Here is a 19,381-nt window from a genome sequence, read left to right as displayed (position 1 = left end):
TTCCTGTCCCATTCCTTATCAAGAATCTTCCTACTTCTACCTTAAAAATATTCAAAGCCTCTGTTTTCACTACCCTTGGGTGGATAGTTCCAAAGAGTTGTGGCACTCATAGAGAAAACATTTAATCTCAAATCTATATCCAATGAGTTATTGCCAAATTTTAAACAGTGAGCCACCCCACCCCTGCTATTAGATCCTCTAAGAGGAAACATTCTTTCTACAGCCAAGACAAAATCTGCAGATCCTGGAAATCAAAGTAACACACACAAAATGCTGGAGGAACTCAGCAGGCCAGGCAGCTTCTATGGAAAAGAGTAAACAATCGACATCTACTATTTTCCATGGAAAAGAGTATGGAAAAGGTCCAGATGAAAGGTCTCTGCTCAAAACATTGACTGTTTACTCTTTTTTATAGATGCTGCCTGGCCTGCTGATTTCTCTGTACAGTCACCCTGCCAAAACCCCTCAGGATCTTATCTGTTTCCTTCAAACTCCTCTTACTCTTCCAAATGCCTGCAGATACAAGATCAGCCCATTGATCTTTCCTCATGTCCGTGATACACTGTCCAATTTAGCTATTAGCCTAATAAAACCTCTGAGGTATTTACATCTTCCTTAAATAAGGAGACTTATGCCCCAGAACCCCAGATATAGTCTCACCTCTGCCATATATAACTGATGGATAACACTACTACTTTTGTCAACTGTTTCCACAACCATAAAGAACAACATCCAATTAGATTTCCTTTTGCTTGCAGCATCCGTATATAAACATTTCACAAATCTTGCAGTAGGACCTAGTGGAGGCATCCTGGAGTCCTTTCGGCCCATCTGAAATGGGGGTTCCCAACTTTATGTACGCCATGGGCCCCTACCCTTAGCCGAAGAGTAGTTGGGAACCCCTGATCTAAAAGCAGGCTGATTTTGGTTAAATATTTCCTCTGGATCCGAACCTCAAATTGGTATTTGGGTGACGTGGTGGTGTAGCCATAAATGTTCATGTGACAATAATGTTTCAATGCAGTTACTTAAACACTTGGGCAACGGGACACAGAAAATGCCAAGTGACCTTCAAGTCCCATCTAGCATTTACCATGATACTTCCCCTTTCTCAGAGCGACCAGTTGTCTTTTGAAGTTTCACTCCACCAATTAACAATAATTGAGTAATAATGATTGTTTTTCCAGATGCCAGTATTTGCAATCTCCGATGTCTACGTGTGGGAAGAGAGTTGCTGGCATCGCTGGCCTTCGAGTAAGTGGGTGATGGTCTCGGCTAAACAGAAAGGTATTAGTTTCTCAGTTTGGCTAATGTTTGTGATAATAGGTTGCCACAGGAGACCTCAGGAGAAATCCAGTGGTTTGCTATGTACTTGTTATTGTGAAGAATCATTAGTGAGTCTGCAAGTCAGAACAAGAACTTGCCTCACTCTGTGGAAGGAGTAAAACAGGGCAAGACTGCTCAGGCTTCAGCCACACAACTGGTTAGATCGTGTTATAGTGGGAGATACAAGACATTGCGATCTTGAGAGAGTGCAATATCCTTTGGCCCCTGACTGCACAAAATGAAGGTGTATGGAGCACTGACCAATTGTCAGAATCCCACAGAAGTCCAGTGAAAATGGTGGTAGGAGCTGACTGGTTATGCACAGACAGTGCTGATTCCATAGTGACATCAGCAGTCACCTCAGAGCTCAAAGAACTGGAAGTCATCCAGAATCCCAAGAACTTAGTGGTGATTAAAGAGATCAGAAAGATTCTGCAAGGGGGAAACAACAACCTCACACTCCCGGCAGATGGAGTAAAGCAGGAAAGGGCTGTCCTAGACTTCAGCACCATTTCAGGCTCCCGGAAAAGGCAGGAGAGTGGGGTTGTGAGGGATAATCAATCAGCCATGATGAAATGGCAGAGCAAACTCGATGGGCCAAATGGCCTAATTATGCTTCTAGGTCTTATAGTCCAAGGGCAGCTGTTGACTGCCCCGGATTGGTTTTTTAGGCTTCTAATCCCACATCGTCACATTGCTGAATGAAGAGAATTCCATTCACCATTCAGCTTGCTCTTGACTTGACTCTGATTGTCCTGGAACATGGAAGTTCACTAACTTACTAGCAAAACCTCTGACAAGCTACCAGGGTGATAACCATTACACTGCAGTCGTGAGTGGAGATACCCATTAATAATTCAATACAATTCACATGAAAGCCACACAAACATCTGCTGTCAGGGTGATCTGGGAGGTTTGTAGAAGTGGTGTGCAAGAACTGTGGTTGTTTGTTACTTGTTACGTAACTGTGGCACCATGGGCAACAGGAGGAGATGCTAGAACAGAAGTGGATCCAGCAACGAGGTACATTACCTCCTGGATAATGTCTTCAGGGCTTGTACGTGTCGACTTTAGTCAACCCAATAACCTGCCATTCTCAGAAATGGTGCCTGCTGGGGCTGGATTGAGACACATCTTCAGGAAAGCTGGGCTTTTAGTGCAAGGGGCGAGCACAAAAGACAAAAGTAGTTACAAATTTGTAAGGTACAACGTGTGGCGATTGAAGACATAGAACGGAGAAACTGCTCGCTCTTGCCATGTTAGCAGAAGGCACTGTGCCTTTAAGTGTGGTCACCGAGGCCTGATTTCCCAGTCTCAACAGGCATGCAGCCAAAGCAATGCGCTGGCTGTGCCAGACTCATGACAGTGAGCTGTAAACAGCCGCTTAGCAGGGGTGCACAAGAGAAAAGGATCTGCACTTTTGTCTCTTTCAATCTTCATAGTTATGAAGTACTTTGGAGCGGTATTCACAGAGATGTCAAAACCTATACGCAAACCTGCTGCCACAAGTAATATTGAGATAAACAGGCAAGTGGTCAGAAATGCCCAGCATGAAATAAAAACAAGGGAAGACACTGGAGATAACCTTTCAACACTTCTATGAAAATATATAGCCTTTGCGATCTTTTACACTGACAGTGTAAATGAGGCTTCTGTTTAACATCCTATGGGTCAAATGCACTCATTGTAACTTAGATGGGCATCTGGCTCGGCATGGCTCTGACTCATTCTGAAAAATTAACACATTAAAGCAGTATCTCACCCGATCCATGCTCGTCTGGAGGATCAAAGTCAATTTTAGTGCTCACTCTACTGGCGAGAGACTTGATCTGGAGTAATTCAAACTTGGAGGAAAGAGTAACACACACAAAGTGCTGGAGGAACTCAACAGGTCAGGCAGTGTCTATGGGAATGGATAGATAGTTGAAGTTTTGGGCTGAGACCTTTCTGCACGACAGAGGAGGAAGGGGAAGATGTCAGAATAAAAAGGTGGGGGGAGGGGAAGGAGGCTAGCTGGAAGGTGATAGGTGAAGCCAGGTGTTAGGAAAGGTCAGAGGGTAGAAGAGAAGGAATATGATAGGAGAGGAGAATGGACCACAGGAGAAAGGGAAGAAGGAGATCTGGGAGGAAGTAACAGGCAGATGAGAAGAGGCAAAATGTCAAAGTGGAAAATAGAGGAAGGGGAGAGGGAATTTTTTTTTACTGGAAGGAGAAATTGCTATTCATGGCATCAGGTTGGGGGCTGATACCCAGGAGGTGTTTCTCCTCCACCGAGGGTGGCCTCATCTTGGCACAGGTGGCGGCCATGGACCAACATGTTGGAATGGGAATGGGAATTCCAATGTTTGTCCTCCGGGAAGGCCCACTTGTGGTGGATGAGGTGGAGGTGCTCGACAAAGCAGAGTGCTGTTTGCAGGTGTGTTTTAACTCTTAATGCCAGCAGAGCAGCTCATGTCTAGATTGCAGAACAAGCAGGGAGAAAGAAACAGATCAATTGAAATTGTGTTTGTCAATTGAAATTTTATTTAAGCAAAAAGGAAATACAAAAGGTACATTTTGTACTACTGAGTAACAAAAAAGAACGTCATTTCTTATATTTTTAAGAATGTGGTTTCCAGCTTTGATCTTCAGAACCAAGATGCTTAGCATAAAATAAGTGGTTTTACAGGAGGAGGTGATTTCACTAACAAATTCCCTAGTTACAATCATGCAAAACCTATTACTTTGATTAGCGCATTCTTTCATTTTGAAATCAGAGCAATTCCTCAATTCACAACCCATCAGTACCAGAATTTAGAATTCGCAAACATGGTACCACACTCGATTTTAATTGTGCCTCTGTTTAAGACATCAACTTCTTCTTGCAGTCCACTGAGCAGAACAACATTGCTTCCACTGGCATGAACTTCTGGCCAATCAGGCACTTGCCACAGCAGGAGCACAGGAAGCACTCAGGGGTGGCATGCCAGTTGTGGGTCCCATATGTAACACGCTGAGCCTCTGGATCAACGACATTATGACAGGCCTGGCACACCTAAAAGAAAAGATTGATGCAAATAATGAAATAATCGCTGCACAGCTTATTGTCTTCATTCTAAAGATTCAATATGTGGCATTTAGTAGCATGCAGTTTTTTTAAAAAAGGTATTTACTTCTCATCTACATTCTCACAGCTTCTTCCCCTCAGCCATCTGAATGGACATTGAACATTACCTCACTGCTTTTTTATAATTTTCTATTTTCCCAGGTGTTCGTTTCAAGGCTGTGGCCACAGAGCAATGGCATTCAGAAATTGGGTGTTACAGGTAGTCAGAGCTGGTACCTGTTACAAACTTAGGACAAGCAAGGAACTGCCATTGTTTAATACTGGTTCAATTCCATCCCATGCTTTGGCCCTTTGCACTAGTTTTCTTTCTACATACTTAACTGCAAAGAATGATCCTGCACACCTTCCGGATAATGTCTCCCTCTTCAAATCTGACCATTATATCTTTACACTTCCCCCAGGTAAATGGGAGCAGCTTAGATGGGAATCTTGGTTAGTGTGGACCAGATGGACCGAACAGCCTGTTCCCCTGTTGTGCATCTCCATGTATCTACACGGAACAGATCTTTATACCAGATTTATGATAAAACACCAAAATAATGTTGTCTTTCTTAAACAATCGTTTCCATGTACTGAAAAATCCAACATGAATTTGATAGTAGGTTAGCAGGGTGGAGATTCTTCTCGACCAAATGAGGTGCACGGCACTCCTTCCCTCCATTATCCTGCAGGTCACTCTTGGACAAGGTGTGCAACTTACTTATCCCCCGATCAGGGTCATGTGAAGCCACGAGAGCAGGTGGTGGATGGTCGTATGAGCGGCTGGTGCATATCACAAGTCCTGGTTATGCAACCACTGATGCCAGACAATCTATGCTAATGACTGGGGTCATCTGTCTTGGAAAGACACTGCCCAGAAGGCGGCAATGGCAAAACACTTCTGTAGAAAAACTTGTCAGGGACAATCATGGTCAAGGCCATGATCACCCACATGATGATGATATACTTAATAGTATTTTTAAATTATGCATTATATTCTACATAAGAATTGCAGTTAATTAGGTAAGGTATCAGAGGGAATACGAAGAATATCTTTTTTTAAACTATAGAATAGTTAGGATATAAACTGCCATCTGATATAACTTACGAAAAAAAATCTACTTTTATGAAGTAAAAGACTGGGAAAGAATGGTTGAACAGAATCAACTCGATAGCCCTTAGGAGAGCCAAATCATTAGTCCAAATTGTTGACTCCTTTGCTAGTTGATGACAATGCATCATTTAACTGAAATGAAGCCAACTGAAAATCTCTCATTTCTCAAGGGCAGGATCAATCTTCAACAAGATGCAACTTTCCGATGAGATACATTACCACAGCATGAAACTTCACGTAGCAAGGTCTGCAGACAGGTTTCTCGTTCACCATCACATAGATTTCTCCTGCGAGGACAGAGTCACATTCAAAACAGCAGAAGTGCTTCAAGTGCCAATTCTGCCCTTCAGCCTGGGTATACTCATTGCTGAATATCAGCTGGGAAATAAAGAAAGAAAGATGGCAATAATAAGAGCAGTGAATTCAACACATTGTGATTAGTTAATATGAGTTATTACAAAGAACAGAATTATCGCACTACAAGTTCTAGAATGAAAAAAACTCAGATTTGATTAATTCATAATTTTTAGTGTGCCAGTGTAATAGATATTTTTTCTATCTTTTTACTTTTAGTCCAAAACAACCAATATTAAAAGCCAAATAAGACAGAATATTGTTGGAAATGGGAGGGTGTCTACAGAAACAAAAATGAAGTTTGCAAATTAAATCCTAATGCACTGTAGGAATCACAATAACCAGGACTGGACTTGATGACAGGATGCCAGTGTCCATTATTCTGTCAACACGGGTACAAAAATTTGACACTGCATTTTTTGAGCCACAGAAAGCCAGTGCAGTATATCCAGCTTCAGGAGGTTTGGCTCTCAGATTTTGATGGGTATTATTACTGAACAGAATTGAACCACTTTGCTGTCTGGATTAACAGGATTAGGAGCATTTTCTGGAAATCGACTATGGCACCTATTGTTTTGGTGAAGGAGTTTGCATTCTGGTCAAGCACAGTTATGTGGAAGGCAAGTTAATCATCAGTCACAGGCCTTCTAGTTGAACTTAATGGTATTGATTGACTATAATGATTTACAATAAGATTAGGAGTCTCACAGCAAGAATAAAGTGGAATTGTGTGCAGGATTCTATCCTCATTTAAAAAATTATATTTCATGATTTATTTATTTATTTCAAAAATGGAACTCCAGATCTCCCAGCTTTTACTTTCAAGTTAGTGATGTGGCAGGTTGGAGTGGCACTTGGTAAAGTGCATATAAGTGAGCCAGAAAGCTTCAAAACTAGGACATCAGGCCAATGGGCAGATGAGAAGAGCATGCACTACAGTGCCACCTACAGTCCAAGGCCAGAACTGAACCACCAGAAGAAAATGGAGAGGGAAAAAAAGGATTCTTAGGTTTTTAATCTGTAAATTTAAGGTGTTACAGAAAATACCAAGCCATGAATCTGCATCTCCTGTGGCACTGCAGTCTTTGAGATGAATAAGACAGTAGGAGGAGGGGTAAAGCACTTTTAGGGAAGGGTGGCTGGAAAAAAATATTTGTAAGTGTGTTTTTATACTTACACTGCAGATCTGTGTAAATAAATCTCTACATAATAGAGCAACTAGTTACATTACTGGTCATCTGATTGGTCTCTTTCATAGCATCAGGTAAAATTTAGTTGCCAAATATTCATTCTTTTATGGTCAAGTGTTCCATTTGAGCATTCAATAAAGAAACCTTAAACTATTGAATTTGACCATTACATTTGTCTACAATTTTGTTCATACACACATAAAAATAGTATTGAGCTTTCAGGTTTAAAATATTAATACCGTGCATTTAAGGAAAATAAAATTATGAATTAATTGAATTTCTTCCTCTTCAACCAAATCTCTGGATAACTTTCATTCTAACTATGGACAGTGTAAAGGAAGGAAATTAGATAAATGTAGAGTATATTTAATGTGCACACCACCATATATTCTTCTTTCATGATTACCTCAACAATAAAGTTAACATATGCATATTTGCTTTAGATGTTTCAGACTTTTTCCCCAAAAAAAACAATTGAACTCAGATTATAACAATGGCTTCCCTGTGGATTTTGACTATGAGTAATTTTCCACTGATATAAGAGTTTAGGAAAGGTCAGGTCTTGCAATCAACAGGTTCTTGCACGCTATGAGAGTAGCCAGTCATTCAAGGGACTGATACATGGGGGAGCTACAGCTTGTTATCTGATTTCACCAGAAGGCCATAATCACAAGTACCTGGCCAAGAACTCGGATACCTGATGAAGTTTAGGCAGTTAAAATGTTTTCTGTAGCAAAGCTCAATTATTCCCACCCCCCAAAGAAAATATGCAAGTAATCCTACTTCAAATCCCTTTTTAGTAAAAATGAATAGTAGAAAATTGAAATATGTAATCCAAGCTAATTTCATAAGTAGGAAATCCATCACAATTTTAACTTTTGACTTCCCACTTTTGAACAGACCATATAGCTCAATATTTTCCATTTAGCTCTTGCAAGGCACTTTTCCCTCACATGTGGATGACTCTCTAGTCTGCAAAAAAAAACCCTCAATTTAAAGACATTTCTTTGCAAGTCTATTTGAAGCAAATAGAAGTCACTTAACAGACTTTGTTTACTGAAGTTTGTACTGTACAGTTGTTCTGTCGTCTCCTACCTGGACAGGTGACCTATGTGATCTGTTCATGTTGGAATGTGTCTTAATGTTTTTCATTCCACTTTAAAGTTCAAAAAGGGTTAAAGTAGTATATTGGCAGCTATGTATATTCAGTTTTACTGTGGAATATCATTTGTGAAAGCCACCAAAGTTGTCCATTAAATGAGCAAACTATTACCAAGTTTTGGTTAAGGCACCAAAGTCAAGTGCAACACCTTCCTATTGTGTTGTAACAAATGAGAAATAACAAAGTTTCAAGTTCTGTGGAAACTGGCCTTCTCCCTGCTCACTTATTTACTTATGTAAAGACACATTCTGTGGCTACAGCCTAAAGTGCAATCTGACTTGCTCAAGTTCAAATGATCATGAGGTGAACTATATATAGTGCGCACTCAGCTATATGGCAACTCAAGACAGAAATTTTACGCACACTGAATTGACAAATCACAACCAAAAATTTGAGATGAGCTATTTTTCCTCAGTTTCTATAAGAAAAAAAGTAAATAAAATGCAAAAGAAAAACAAAATTTGGTTTGTTTTATGGAAAATTGTGAAACTCAAAAGCTTTTTTCCTTGAAATACAACTTCCCTATTATACAGGGTAGGGAGGGGTGGAGGTGTACTGGACAATTATAAGGAGTTAATTAAGTTTGATCCACACAGAACCTCCCCCTCATCCCTGATACTGTACATAAAGTTAAATTCTTATGAACAAGGACCACTTGAAGAAATGGTTTGTCAAAAGAGGCAGGAGATACGTTCTTAAAAACCTAGTAAGTTTCCCATTAGAGTTTTCAATACCCAGTAGCATACTTTAAGCTCCTAAGATCCTAACTTTTGATTTGTTACCTTTCAGAAGTAGAGTAAACTTGAGCAAAACAAACAAATAGTTTCATTCTATGTAGCATTTCTGATTTTTTAAAAAAACCATCAATACCTCCCCAGGTACACAATGTTGAGTTTCTGTCACCTCAGTTGCAGCTGGTGTGAATATCTCTGGCATTTTAAGGTTTTTTTTCTTCTTTTTTGTAATTTATTTTTTTTATTGAAGTTAATCATCAAACATTTCCATAAGACGTATTTCAGACATTGTTCGCAGGGTTCCATATACATTTACGACCTTCATTTTTTTTTTTATAAAACTGCTTTTGATAATTCAGAGTTGACAGAATTTAAAATGAGGTATAGGCATGCACTGAAAAGAATTTAGAAAGCTTGCAGCAGTACATTGGCATACAAATTTATTTTGCCATTTTGTAAGTGGCAATCTAATTCACAAACATTCTGTGTTTCTAAAGTTGAAGAGTAAGATTATAGCTAGACGCAGCCATTTCACATCTAGTGTCAAGACCTGACTGGATCTTATTGACTGCAAGAAGAATGACAAAAGTAAAAGGAACTCAAAAAATTATATCTTTATATGGATTCTTACTGCTCTTAAAAAGTCTAAATAATTCACTGGATTTCTCTGATACAAAATATATTGAAGCTTTACACACTTTCATCTGCTTTTCCAAAGACTATTTATTTTCCTACCTCGTCACAGCCAGCACACCGTGGTTTTTCGGTGTCACAGTAGTGACGGCCACAGTACAGTTTGCCCTTCTTCCAAAAATAGATCATATCCACGAGAAGTTCGCTGCAGACACAGCACACAAAGCAAGCAGGATGCCACAGCTTGTCATAGCCAGCCCGCTCTGCATACACAGCTGGGTCACCCTTCTTCATGTTCAGCTTGCAGCGGAAGCATTCCTGAAATAAGGACAAAAGTCTGCAATTCAGTAACCAGAGTCCAGAAAATGGCTAGATCTGCTACAGTGTAGAAATAAAATTAAGGATTTCAGATACAAAACTCTGGTGTGACGGGGTTTCTTAATTTATCAAATTCCAGATATAGACATCTACAAGCATGAATGCACAATTTTTTAAAAAACACACAAAATGCTGGCGGAACTCAGCAGATCAGGTTGCATCTATGGAGATGAATAGTCAACATTTTGAGCCAAAACCCTTCTTCAGGTCTCAGCAGTTCAGGCAATATTTGTGGAAAGAAAGAGATAGCATTTTAGGTCAAAATGCTTCTTTGGCATGCTATTGAATCACAAGGAGAGACCATGAGGAAAACTTGTAGCAATGACTAATTTTAACTTCACCAGTCATAAATTTGAACAAAAATTAATGGAGAGAGATCGAAAGTTATCAAAGGAACGATTCACCCTGAAATGTGAACTCGTTTCTCTTTCCACAGAAATGCAAGAGATCCTGCAGATGCTGGATATCAAGAGCAACAGAGAGAAAATGCTGTAGGAACTCAGCCAGGCCAGGCCGCATCTATTGAGAGGAATTTTCTTGTACAATTTTCTTGTATGTCTCTACTGTCTTTAAGCAGAGCAACAACATTAGCTATACTCCAGTCCACCGGTCTGTGGATAAAGAGGATACAAAGTTCTGTTACACCCCCAGAAATCTCCTTTCTTGCCCCGCTTGGCTACCTGCGATAGACCTCATCAGGCCCTTCTATGTCTGTGAAGATGATCCTGCTGATATCATTTATTGAAAATGGGTTATGAATCAGCTAAAATCTTGATGTTAGAAAAATTAGAAAGTAATCTGCATTTACTAGTCAAACACAGAACCAATCTGGATTGCAGAGTGTCAAACCTAGTCTTAACAATCCATAGCATAACAAGTCAACTATCTTTAAAAGGCAAGTCATACAAAAATGCTGAATGAAGTGGTTTAGTGAATGCGTCACTGAATGTTCCATTTTAACAAAGAAACCAAAATATTTTCCAAGGAGGTGTTTATAGGGAAAGAACAATGGAGTGGAAAGCATGAAGATCAAATACTAAAATACAGCACATAATTTGAATGTATCATAAAATCCAGTCTTTTTACTAAAAACAAAATGTTATAAATTCAATGCAAAAGGTTTTAATAAATATTAGAAGCAATCTTACAAGCGTTATTCACATAAATAATTGAAGCCTCATTAAAACTGAATAACACTAAAAGCAAGAGATGAGGCTCTCTAATCAGTAATTCATGGTGTACTTCCACAAAACCTGTGTCGACCTTGGAGGGAGCAAATTGTCGGGTATCTCACTTGTTTGAAGAATGGCTCATTCTGATGAAATAATTGTGGTTTGTGAAAAATGGAATTGTTAGTGTTCTACTTCTTCATGAACTTCATAAACTAGTTCAGCAGAAATCAATAAATCTGAATCCATTATCTAGCATAAAAACTTTCACTATGTCCACACCTCAAAGCCATGCACTGAAGGAAAATCACAACAGATGTTGAAACAAAGCAACCTATTAATTCTGGAAGAGCTCTCTAGCAGGCTAATGATGAATTTGTTTTCCCATGTTGAAAGGCTAACTGCAAAGAAAATAATGGAAACAATGTCATGCATCTAAATCTCAAAGAACATGGATCCTGTTTAAAAGAGGAGGTCAGTTTCCACTGAAACTTTGACCCAATCACATTAAGATAATACAAGTTAAATTCAAAAACCAATATTTAAAGAAACATATTTCTGCTATTAATCTTCATACTTTAAGTTGTTCATGTACACAATTTTGCTGGATTTGCATGAATTGTAGTTGAAAATATCACAACTGAGTGAAAATAAATTCAGGGAATGTATAGCTAAAATAATAAAACGTGTGAATAGAAAGTTGCTTGGACCTTTGGACCTACATATTTTACTCACTAATTCCTACTTATCATGAAATGGAATGGATTGATTCATCAGAAAGAAAGTGACGCTCTCCCTCTGCTGTCCATTGGTTGTAAATACTACTGACCGAGATAGGAATTGAAGCACTAAGTTTGTTCAGACATTCAGAATACAGATTCACTGCTCAAGAGTGCAGCATCGTAGCACAGATGACTTAGAGGGCTGTGCAGCTGGAGGGAAGTTGCAGAAAAGGGTGATTAGTCAGGGCGTGAAAAGGGAATGGAGAGGAGAGAAATGGATCAGCCATCATGAAATGGCTGAGAGACTCAATGGGCCGAATAGCCTAATTCTGCTTCCATCTTGTAGACTTTTTTGATATTCACTTTTTCTAGTTGCTTAAAAGATCTGTGCATTAATAGCATTTTAATTCTCAAAGGACTCGATGCAAGTTTAAAAAAAAGAGCATTCTTAACAGACCATGAGAAACATAGAAAATAGGGCAGGAGTAGGCCATTCGGCCCTTTGAGCCTGCACCGCCATTCAGTATGATCATGGCTGATCATCCAACTCAGAACCCTGTACCTGCTTTCTCTCCATACCCCCTGATCCCTTTAGCCACAAGGGCCATATCTAACTTCCTCTTAAATATAGCCAATGAACTGGCCTCAACTGTTTTCTGTGGCAGAGAATTCCACAGATTCACCACTCTCTGTGTGAAGAAGTTTTTCCTCATCTCAGTCCTAAAAGGCTTCCCCTTTATCCTTAAACTATGACCCCTCGTTCTGGACTTCCCCGACATCGGAAACAATCTTCCTGCATCTAGCCTGTCCCATCCCTTTAGAATTTTATACGTTTCAATAAGATCCCCCCCTCAATCTTCTAAATTCCAGTGAGTACAAGCCTAGTCGATCCAGTCTTTCTTCATATGAAAGTCCTGCCATCCCAGGAATCAATCTGGTGAACCTTCTCTGTACTCCCTCTATGGCAAGAATGCCTTTCCTCAGATTAGCAGACCAAAACTGCACACAATATTCTAGGTGCGGTCTCACTAAGGCCTTGTACAACTGCAGTAGAACCTCCCTGCTCCTGTACTCAAATCCTTTTGCTATGAATGCCAACATACCATTTGCCTTTTTCCCCGCCTGCTGTACTTGCATACCCACCTTCAATGACTGGTGTACAATGACACCCAGTTCTCGTTGCATCTCCCCTTTTCCTAATCGGCCACCATTCAGATAATAATCTGTTTTCCTGTTCTTGCAACCAAAGTGGATAACCTCACATTTATCCACATTAAATTGCATCTGCCATGAATTTGCCCACTCACCTAACCTATCCAAGTCACCCCGCATCCTCTTAGCATCCTCCTCACAGCTAACACCGCCGCCCAGCTTCGTGTTATCCGCAAACTTGGAGAAGCTGCATTTAATTCCCTCGTCTAAATCATTAATATATATTGTAAACAACTGGGATCCCAGCACTGAGCCTTGTGGTACCCCACTAGTCACTGCCTGTCATTCTGAAAAGGTCCCGTTTACTCCCACTCTTTGCTTCCTGTCTGCCAACCAATTCTCTATCCACATCAATACCATACCCCCAATACCGTGAGCTTTAAGTTTGCACACTAATCTCCTGTGTGGGACCTTGTCAAAAGCCTTTTGAAAATCTAAATATACCACAGCCACTGGCTCTCCCCTATCCACTCTACTAGTTACATCTTCAAAAAATTCTATAAGATTCGTCAGACATGATTTTCCTTTCACAAATCCATGCTGACTTTGTCCAATGATTTCACCTCTTTCCAAATGTGCTGTTATCACATCTTTGATAACCGACTCTAGCATTTTCCCCACCACCGATGTCAGACTAACCGGTCTATAATTTCCCGGTTTCTCTCTCCCTCCTTTTTTTTTTTTAAAAAAAAATAGTGGGGTTACATTAGCCACCCTCCAATCCTCAGGAACTAATCCAGAATCCAAGGAGTTTTGAAACTGACCGTTACTTAGTTGGGGGTTGTGCACTGTACTTTGGAGAGGGTTAGTGGAGAATTGGGCAAACGTCTTGACAGAAAGAGCTGGCTATTTCAGGCCCTGCTAAAAATGGGCATGGTAAGAAAGTTTTCTGCATCTGAAAACACTTCATCACTTCAGCAACTCAAAAATGCTTTATTGGATCCAAATCAAACTGGAACTCCCAGGAGGCTGAGAGTGTATTTTCCAACATAAAAAAATCCTGGGACTAGCTGTTCTAACGTACAAAAGTACACACAGTAAATTGGATTCATGGAATGCTGTGTGGACTGGCTTTCTCATGGCCATAAACGAATTGCAGATGCATTACCAAACACTTTGCTTGTGTTTTACATGGTAGTGGTTTGGATCTGTCTACCATGGGCTGATGATGCATCTGAACATGGAAGAGCCTAATGCAGTCTACAAATGAAGTAGCAGACCATACAAAAAAAGTTGCCATGCAGTTGAATTCTCAGCACAGGTGTTTGAAGGTAGCGACTCATCTAAAACGATGACATCGTGGAGTAGGTCTCTACCAAAGGGAACAAAGGGAACTATGGAGCTATGAGGGAGGAGCTGGCTAAAGTTCAATGGAACAATACCCTAGCAGGGAAAACAGTAGAACAAAAATGACAGGTATTTCTGGGAATAATGCAGAAGGTGCAGGATCGGTTCATTCCAAAGAGGAAGAAAGATCCTAAGGGGAGTAAGGGGCGGCTGTGGCTGACGAGGGAAGTAAAGGGCAGTATAAACATAAAAAAGTATAACATAGCAAAGATGAGCGGGAAACCGGAGGACTGGGAAGCTTTTAAAGAGCAACAGAAGATAACAAAAAACCAATACGCCAAGAAAAAATGAGGTATGAAGGTAAACTAGCCAAGAATATAAAGGAGGATAGTAAAAGCTTCTTTAGGTATGTGAATAGCAAAAAAATAGTTAAGAACAAAATTGGGCCATTGAAGACAGAAACAGGTGAATTTATTATGGGGAACAAGGAAATGGCAGATGAGTTGAACAGGTACTTTGGATCTGTCTTCACTAGGGAAGACACAAACAATCTCCCAGATGTAATAGTGGCCAAAGGAACTAGGGTAAAGGATGAACTGAAGGAAATTTATATTAGGCAAGAAACTGTGTTGAATAGACTGTTGAGTCTGAAGGCTGTTAAGTCCCCGGGACCTGATGGTCTGCATCCCAGGGTACTTAAAGAGGTGGCTCTAGAAATCGTGGACGCATTGGTAATCATTTTCCAATGTTCTATAGATTCAGGAACAGTTCCTGCTGATTGGAGGGTGGCTAATGTTGTCCCACTTTTCAAGAAAGGAGGGAGAGAGAAAACAGGGAATTATAGACTGGTTAGCCTGACGTCAGTGGTGGGAAAGATGCTGGAGTCAATTATAAAAGAGGAAATTACGACACATTTGGATAGCAGTAGAAGGATCAGACCGAGTCAGCATGGATTTATGAAGGGAAAATCATGCTCGACTAATCTCTGGAGTTTTTTTGAGGATGTAACTATGAAAATGGACAAGGGAGAGCCAGTGGATGTAGTGTACCTGGACTTCCAGAAAGCTTTTGATAAAGTCCCACATAGGAGATTAGTGGGCAAAATTAGGTTACGTGGTATTGGGGGCAGGGTACTGACATGGATTGAAAATTGGCTGGGTGACAGGAAACAAAGAATAGTGATTAACGGGTCCCTTTCGGAATGGCAGGCTGTGACCAGTGGGGTACCGCAAGGTTCGGTGCTGGGACCGCAGCTGTTTACAATATACATTAATGATTTAGATGAAGGGATTAAAAGTAACATTAGTAAATTTGCTGATGACACAAAGCTGGGTGACAGTGTGAAATGTCAGGAGGATGTTATGAGAATGCAGGGTGACTTGGACAGGTTGGGTGAGTGGGCAAATGTATGGCAGATGCAGTTTAATGTGGATAAATGTGAGGTTATCCACTTTGGTGGCAAGACCAGGAAGGCAGATTACTATCTAAATGGAGTCAAGTTAGGAAAAGGGGAAGTACAACAAGATCTAGGTGTTCTTGTACATCAGTCAATGAAAGCAAGCATGCAGGTACAGCAGGCAGTGAAGAAAGTTAATGGCATGCTGGCTTTTATAACAAGAGGAATTGAGTATAGGAGTAAAGAGGTCCTTCTGCAGCTGTACAGGGCCCTGGTGAGACCCCACCTGGTGTATTGTGTGCAGTTTTGGTCTCCAAATTTGAGGAAGGACATTCTTGCTATTGAGGGAGTGCAGCGTAGGTTCACAAGGTTAATTCCCGGAATGGCGGGACTGTCATATGTTGAAAGATTGGAGCGACTGGGCTTGTATACACTGGAATTTAGAAGGATGAGAGGGGATCTGATTGAAACATATATTATTAAGGGATTGGACACACTGGAGGCAGGAAGCATGTTCCCGCTGATGGGTGAGTCCAGAACTAGAGGCCACAGTTTAAAAATAAGGGGTAGGCCATTTAGAACAGAGATGTGGTAAAACTTTTTCACCCAGAGAGTGGTGGATATGTGGAATGCTCTGCCCCAGAAGGCAGTGGAGGCCAAGTCTCTGGATGCATTCAAGAGACAGTTAGATAGAGCTCTTATAGATAGCAGGGTCAAGGGATACAGGGAGAGGGCAGGAACGGGGTACTGATTGTGTATGATCAGCCATGACCACAGAGAATGGCGGTGCTGGCTAGAAGGGCCAAATGGCCTACTCCTGCACCTACTGTCTATTGTCAAAGGAGGTTTAGGCACTCCTTCCCTCCACTAGTCTCCAGGGAAAGCTGTAGCATCTGCTTTGCACCTAGATCAGGGTCATGTGAAGCCATGAGAGCAGGCAGTAGATGGTCCATGAAACCATAAGGCATGGCAGCAGAATTAGGGGATTCAGCACACTGAGTCTGCTCTGCCATTCCATCATGGCTGATCCCAGAGTCTACGCAACCCCATACACCTGCCTTCTCGCCATCCTTTGATGCCCTGACCAATCAGGAAACTGGTCATATGAACAGTTGGTGTATATCACAAGTCCTGGTTAAGTGACCATTGACATCCCAGCAGACAATCTCTCAGAGTATTGATAATGGCTGGGGTCACCCATCTTGTGAAGTCACTGCCCAGAAGGTAGCAATGGCAAACCATTTCTGTAGAAAAATTTGCCAAGAACAATCGTGGTTATGGAAAGATCATGAGCGTCTATGTCACATGACATGGCACATAACAAATGAACTGATCAAAGACAGGAGAGAGAGAGTACACAGTGCAATTATTCTCCTCCCAACACTCAGAATTAAACAATATGTACAAGGACAAAAGGGGATTAATTTCTTTCAATCGTTGAGCCAACACAATAATGTGAAAACAAGCAGATGGTTCCTTCAGGTCTTAAGTACTTGGACAAAAAAAAGATTCAAAGCATATTTGGAAATGTTCATTCAAACCAATTTCAGTTTTAAATGTTTATCACTGGAGGGATAAAATGACTCATCAAGGTGATGGACTTATAAGCTGTATCCTGTTATTTTTTCTCTTGAAAAACAGGAGTGTTGAAAATGCCAGACCAGATTACATCAGTAAACATAGCTTTTAGGGAGCTATCTGGAATCAGGAATACAAGGGAACTGAATTTGTTTGATGGTGTAAAACTGGAGATGAGAGTTCAACGGCTCAGAAATGTGTGGAAGGTGCAAGTACATATGCCTTTTGTGGAAAGCTATCACTGACAAAGTTGAGAAAAGAAAAAACATTTTCATCACAATCTGATGGCAAAAAGACAAAAAGAAAACCCACTGCTGAGCAGCATTTTGCTCCTTTCTTTAAAAAAAATCCTCCTAGGCAAGAAATAAACAAACATTTTATAAAAATTCCTGCATTCCCAAAGCACTTATCTCAATCATGGATATCTTCCATAGCAATTATTTTAAACTTAAATCATAACGCAAATCAAGATGTCAACTGCCACGTTTAATGCAATTTTCAATGAAAATAAAATAGAAATGGAGAAAAGAAATCCCACATTTAAGCTTTTTAAATTTATGGTAGAGACTGATCCTTTCTTATGAATTCTCTATCTGCAACACGATAGCTTGTGTTCTATGAAATTTAGTGTTCCGACTTAACATAAAAACCAAATTTCCAAAGTGGAGTTCAACATGCACATTGGGCCCATAGGGGACACTTCTCTACTCCTGAAGTGTGAGAGCCAAGTAGTTAACCTGCAAAAGCAACTTCCCTCATGCAGTTATTCCCAAGTTTTTTGTTATACAGAAACGTTATTTATCTACAGCATACAAATTCAATATTCTTGCTCCACATTCCATTGAATTGGCTTGAAATCAAACTTTACAAGTTATAAAGCAAGATTTATTCAAACTATTTTTGCTATTTTACTTCTACAATTGGAGGTTTAAACTACAATTAAATGCTTAGTGTTTAAAGTCCCTTCATTCCTCCATTTTATTTTTCCAAAAGCTCAATTCAGTTAGGGCAAGAAAATAGTTGAGAAAGTGAAAGATTGGAGAAAACCTAAAAAGTGGGTCACTTTGCATCCTGTTGTCAAGTGTTAATCTATCTCTAAACATTAGGTAGTAAACAAGCACACACTTGTAGATAAGCATCACCGCCTGTCATTTTTATTAAGGTGTGAACAAGCCCGAGACATGCAACAGTGAATCACTGAACACTCAAAATTTGAGCTCGAGTTTTTGCTAATTTGAAACTTAAGCTCTGGGACTTCCAGGTAATTGCAGGCTTGGGGGTTCCTGGTCTCTCTACTTGCAGCTACAAAGATCCTCAATGTAATACTCTTGACTAATGGATGTAGAACATTAGTCCGCTAGACTTAACTATCATCTCTTCAAAACTAATTAAAAAGCTCCAAGACTTTGGCCTCAATACTTCCTTGTGAGGAAGTCCAGGATTCAATTGCACTTGTCAGAACAGGTACACCATAAGGCTGTGTCCTCAGCCCACTGCTCTACTTGCTTTATTATTTATGATTGTATGGCTAATCACAGCTCCAACAGCATATTTAAGTTTGCTGACGACACTACTGTCGTTGGCTGAATCAAAGATGATGACGAATCAGCACATTGGAGGGAGATTGAAAATCTAGCTGACTGCTGCCACATCAACAACCTCTTACTCAATGTCAGCAGGAACTTATCACCGACATCCCTCTTACAAATTTCCTCCAATCACCCTAAAATGATGCCCCCTCCTGTTAGTCATTTCCACCCTGAAAATAGACAACCTGGTCTACAGGCTACACACCAGCCAATCATCCAATCATACATAGAAAGCATGAAAGTGTTAAAAAAAAAGTTGTTGAAGATGTAATATAAATCAAAAACATTGTACTAACTGGAGCATAAGCCTGTAAGATCACAGGAGACTTGGCCTGTAGGGTCACAGAAGTTAATAAAATCCATGTTTCCTATTAAAATCCAGGACCTAACTCTGGATTGATGACTCCAATGTTGCATTGCCTTGAAGGACTTGGTTTAATCTGTCTACGTAG

General features: G+C 40.2%; 1 protein-coding gene across 1 annotated transcript in view; it reads right to left on the bottom strand.

Annotated features, from left to right (window-relative positions):
• Positions 1-3,826: 3,826 nt before the first annotated feature.
• Positions 3,827-19,381, bottom strand: part of tes (testis derived transcript (3 LIM domains)) — a 40,039-nt gene continuing 24,484 nt past the window's right edge. The window contains exons 5-7 of the mRNA XM_073059502.1: positions 9,701-9,916; positions 5,745-5,903; positions 3,827-4,360 (exon numbers count right to left, since the gene is read on the bottom strand). Coding sequence (XP_072915603.1) covers positions 4,169-4,360; positions 5,745-5,903; positions 9,701-9,916 — 567 coding nt within the window. The 3' untranslated portion in view covers positions 3,827-4,168. The remainder of the gene's footprint in view (positions 4,361-5,744; positions 5,904-9,700; positions 9,917-19,381) is intronic.

This window comes from Hemitrygon akajei, chromosome 10 (genome assembly GCF_048418815.1).
Source record: "Hemitrygon akajei chromosome 10, sHemAka1.3, whole genome shotgun sequence".
In the NCBI taxonomy this organism is placed as follows: domain Eukaryota; kingdom Metazoa; phylum Chordata; class Chondrichthyes; order Myliobatiformes; family Dasyatidae; genus Hemitrygon; species Hemitrygon akajei.
Note: the sequence above shows the minus strand (reverse complement) of the source record. Positions and strands in the feature narration are given on the sequence as shown.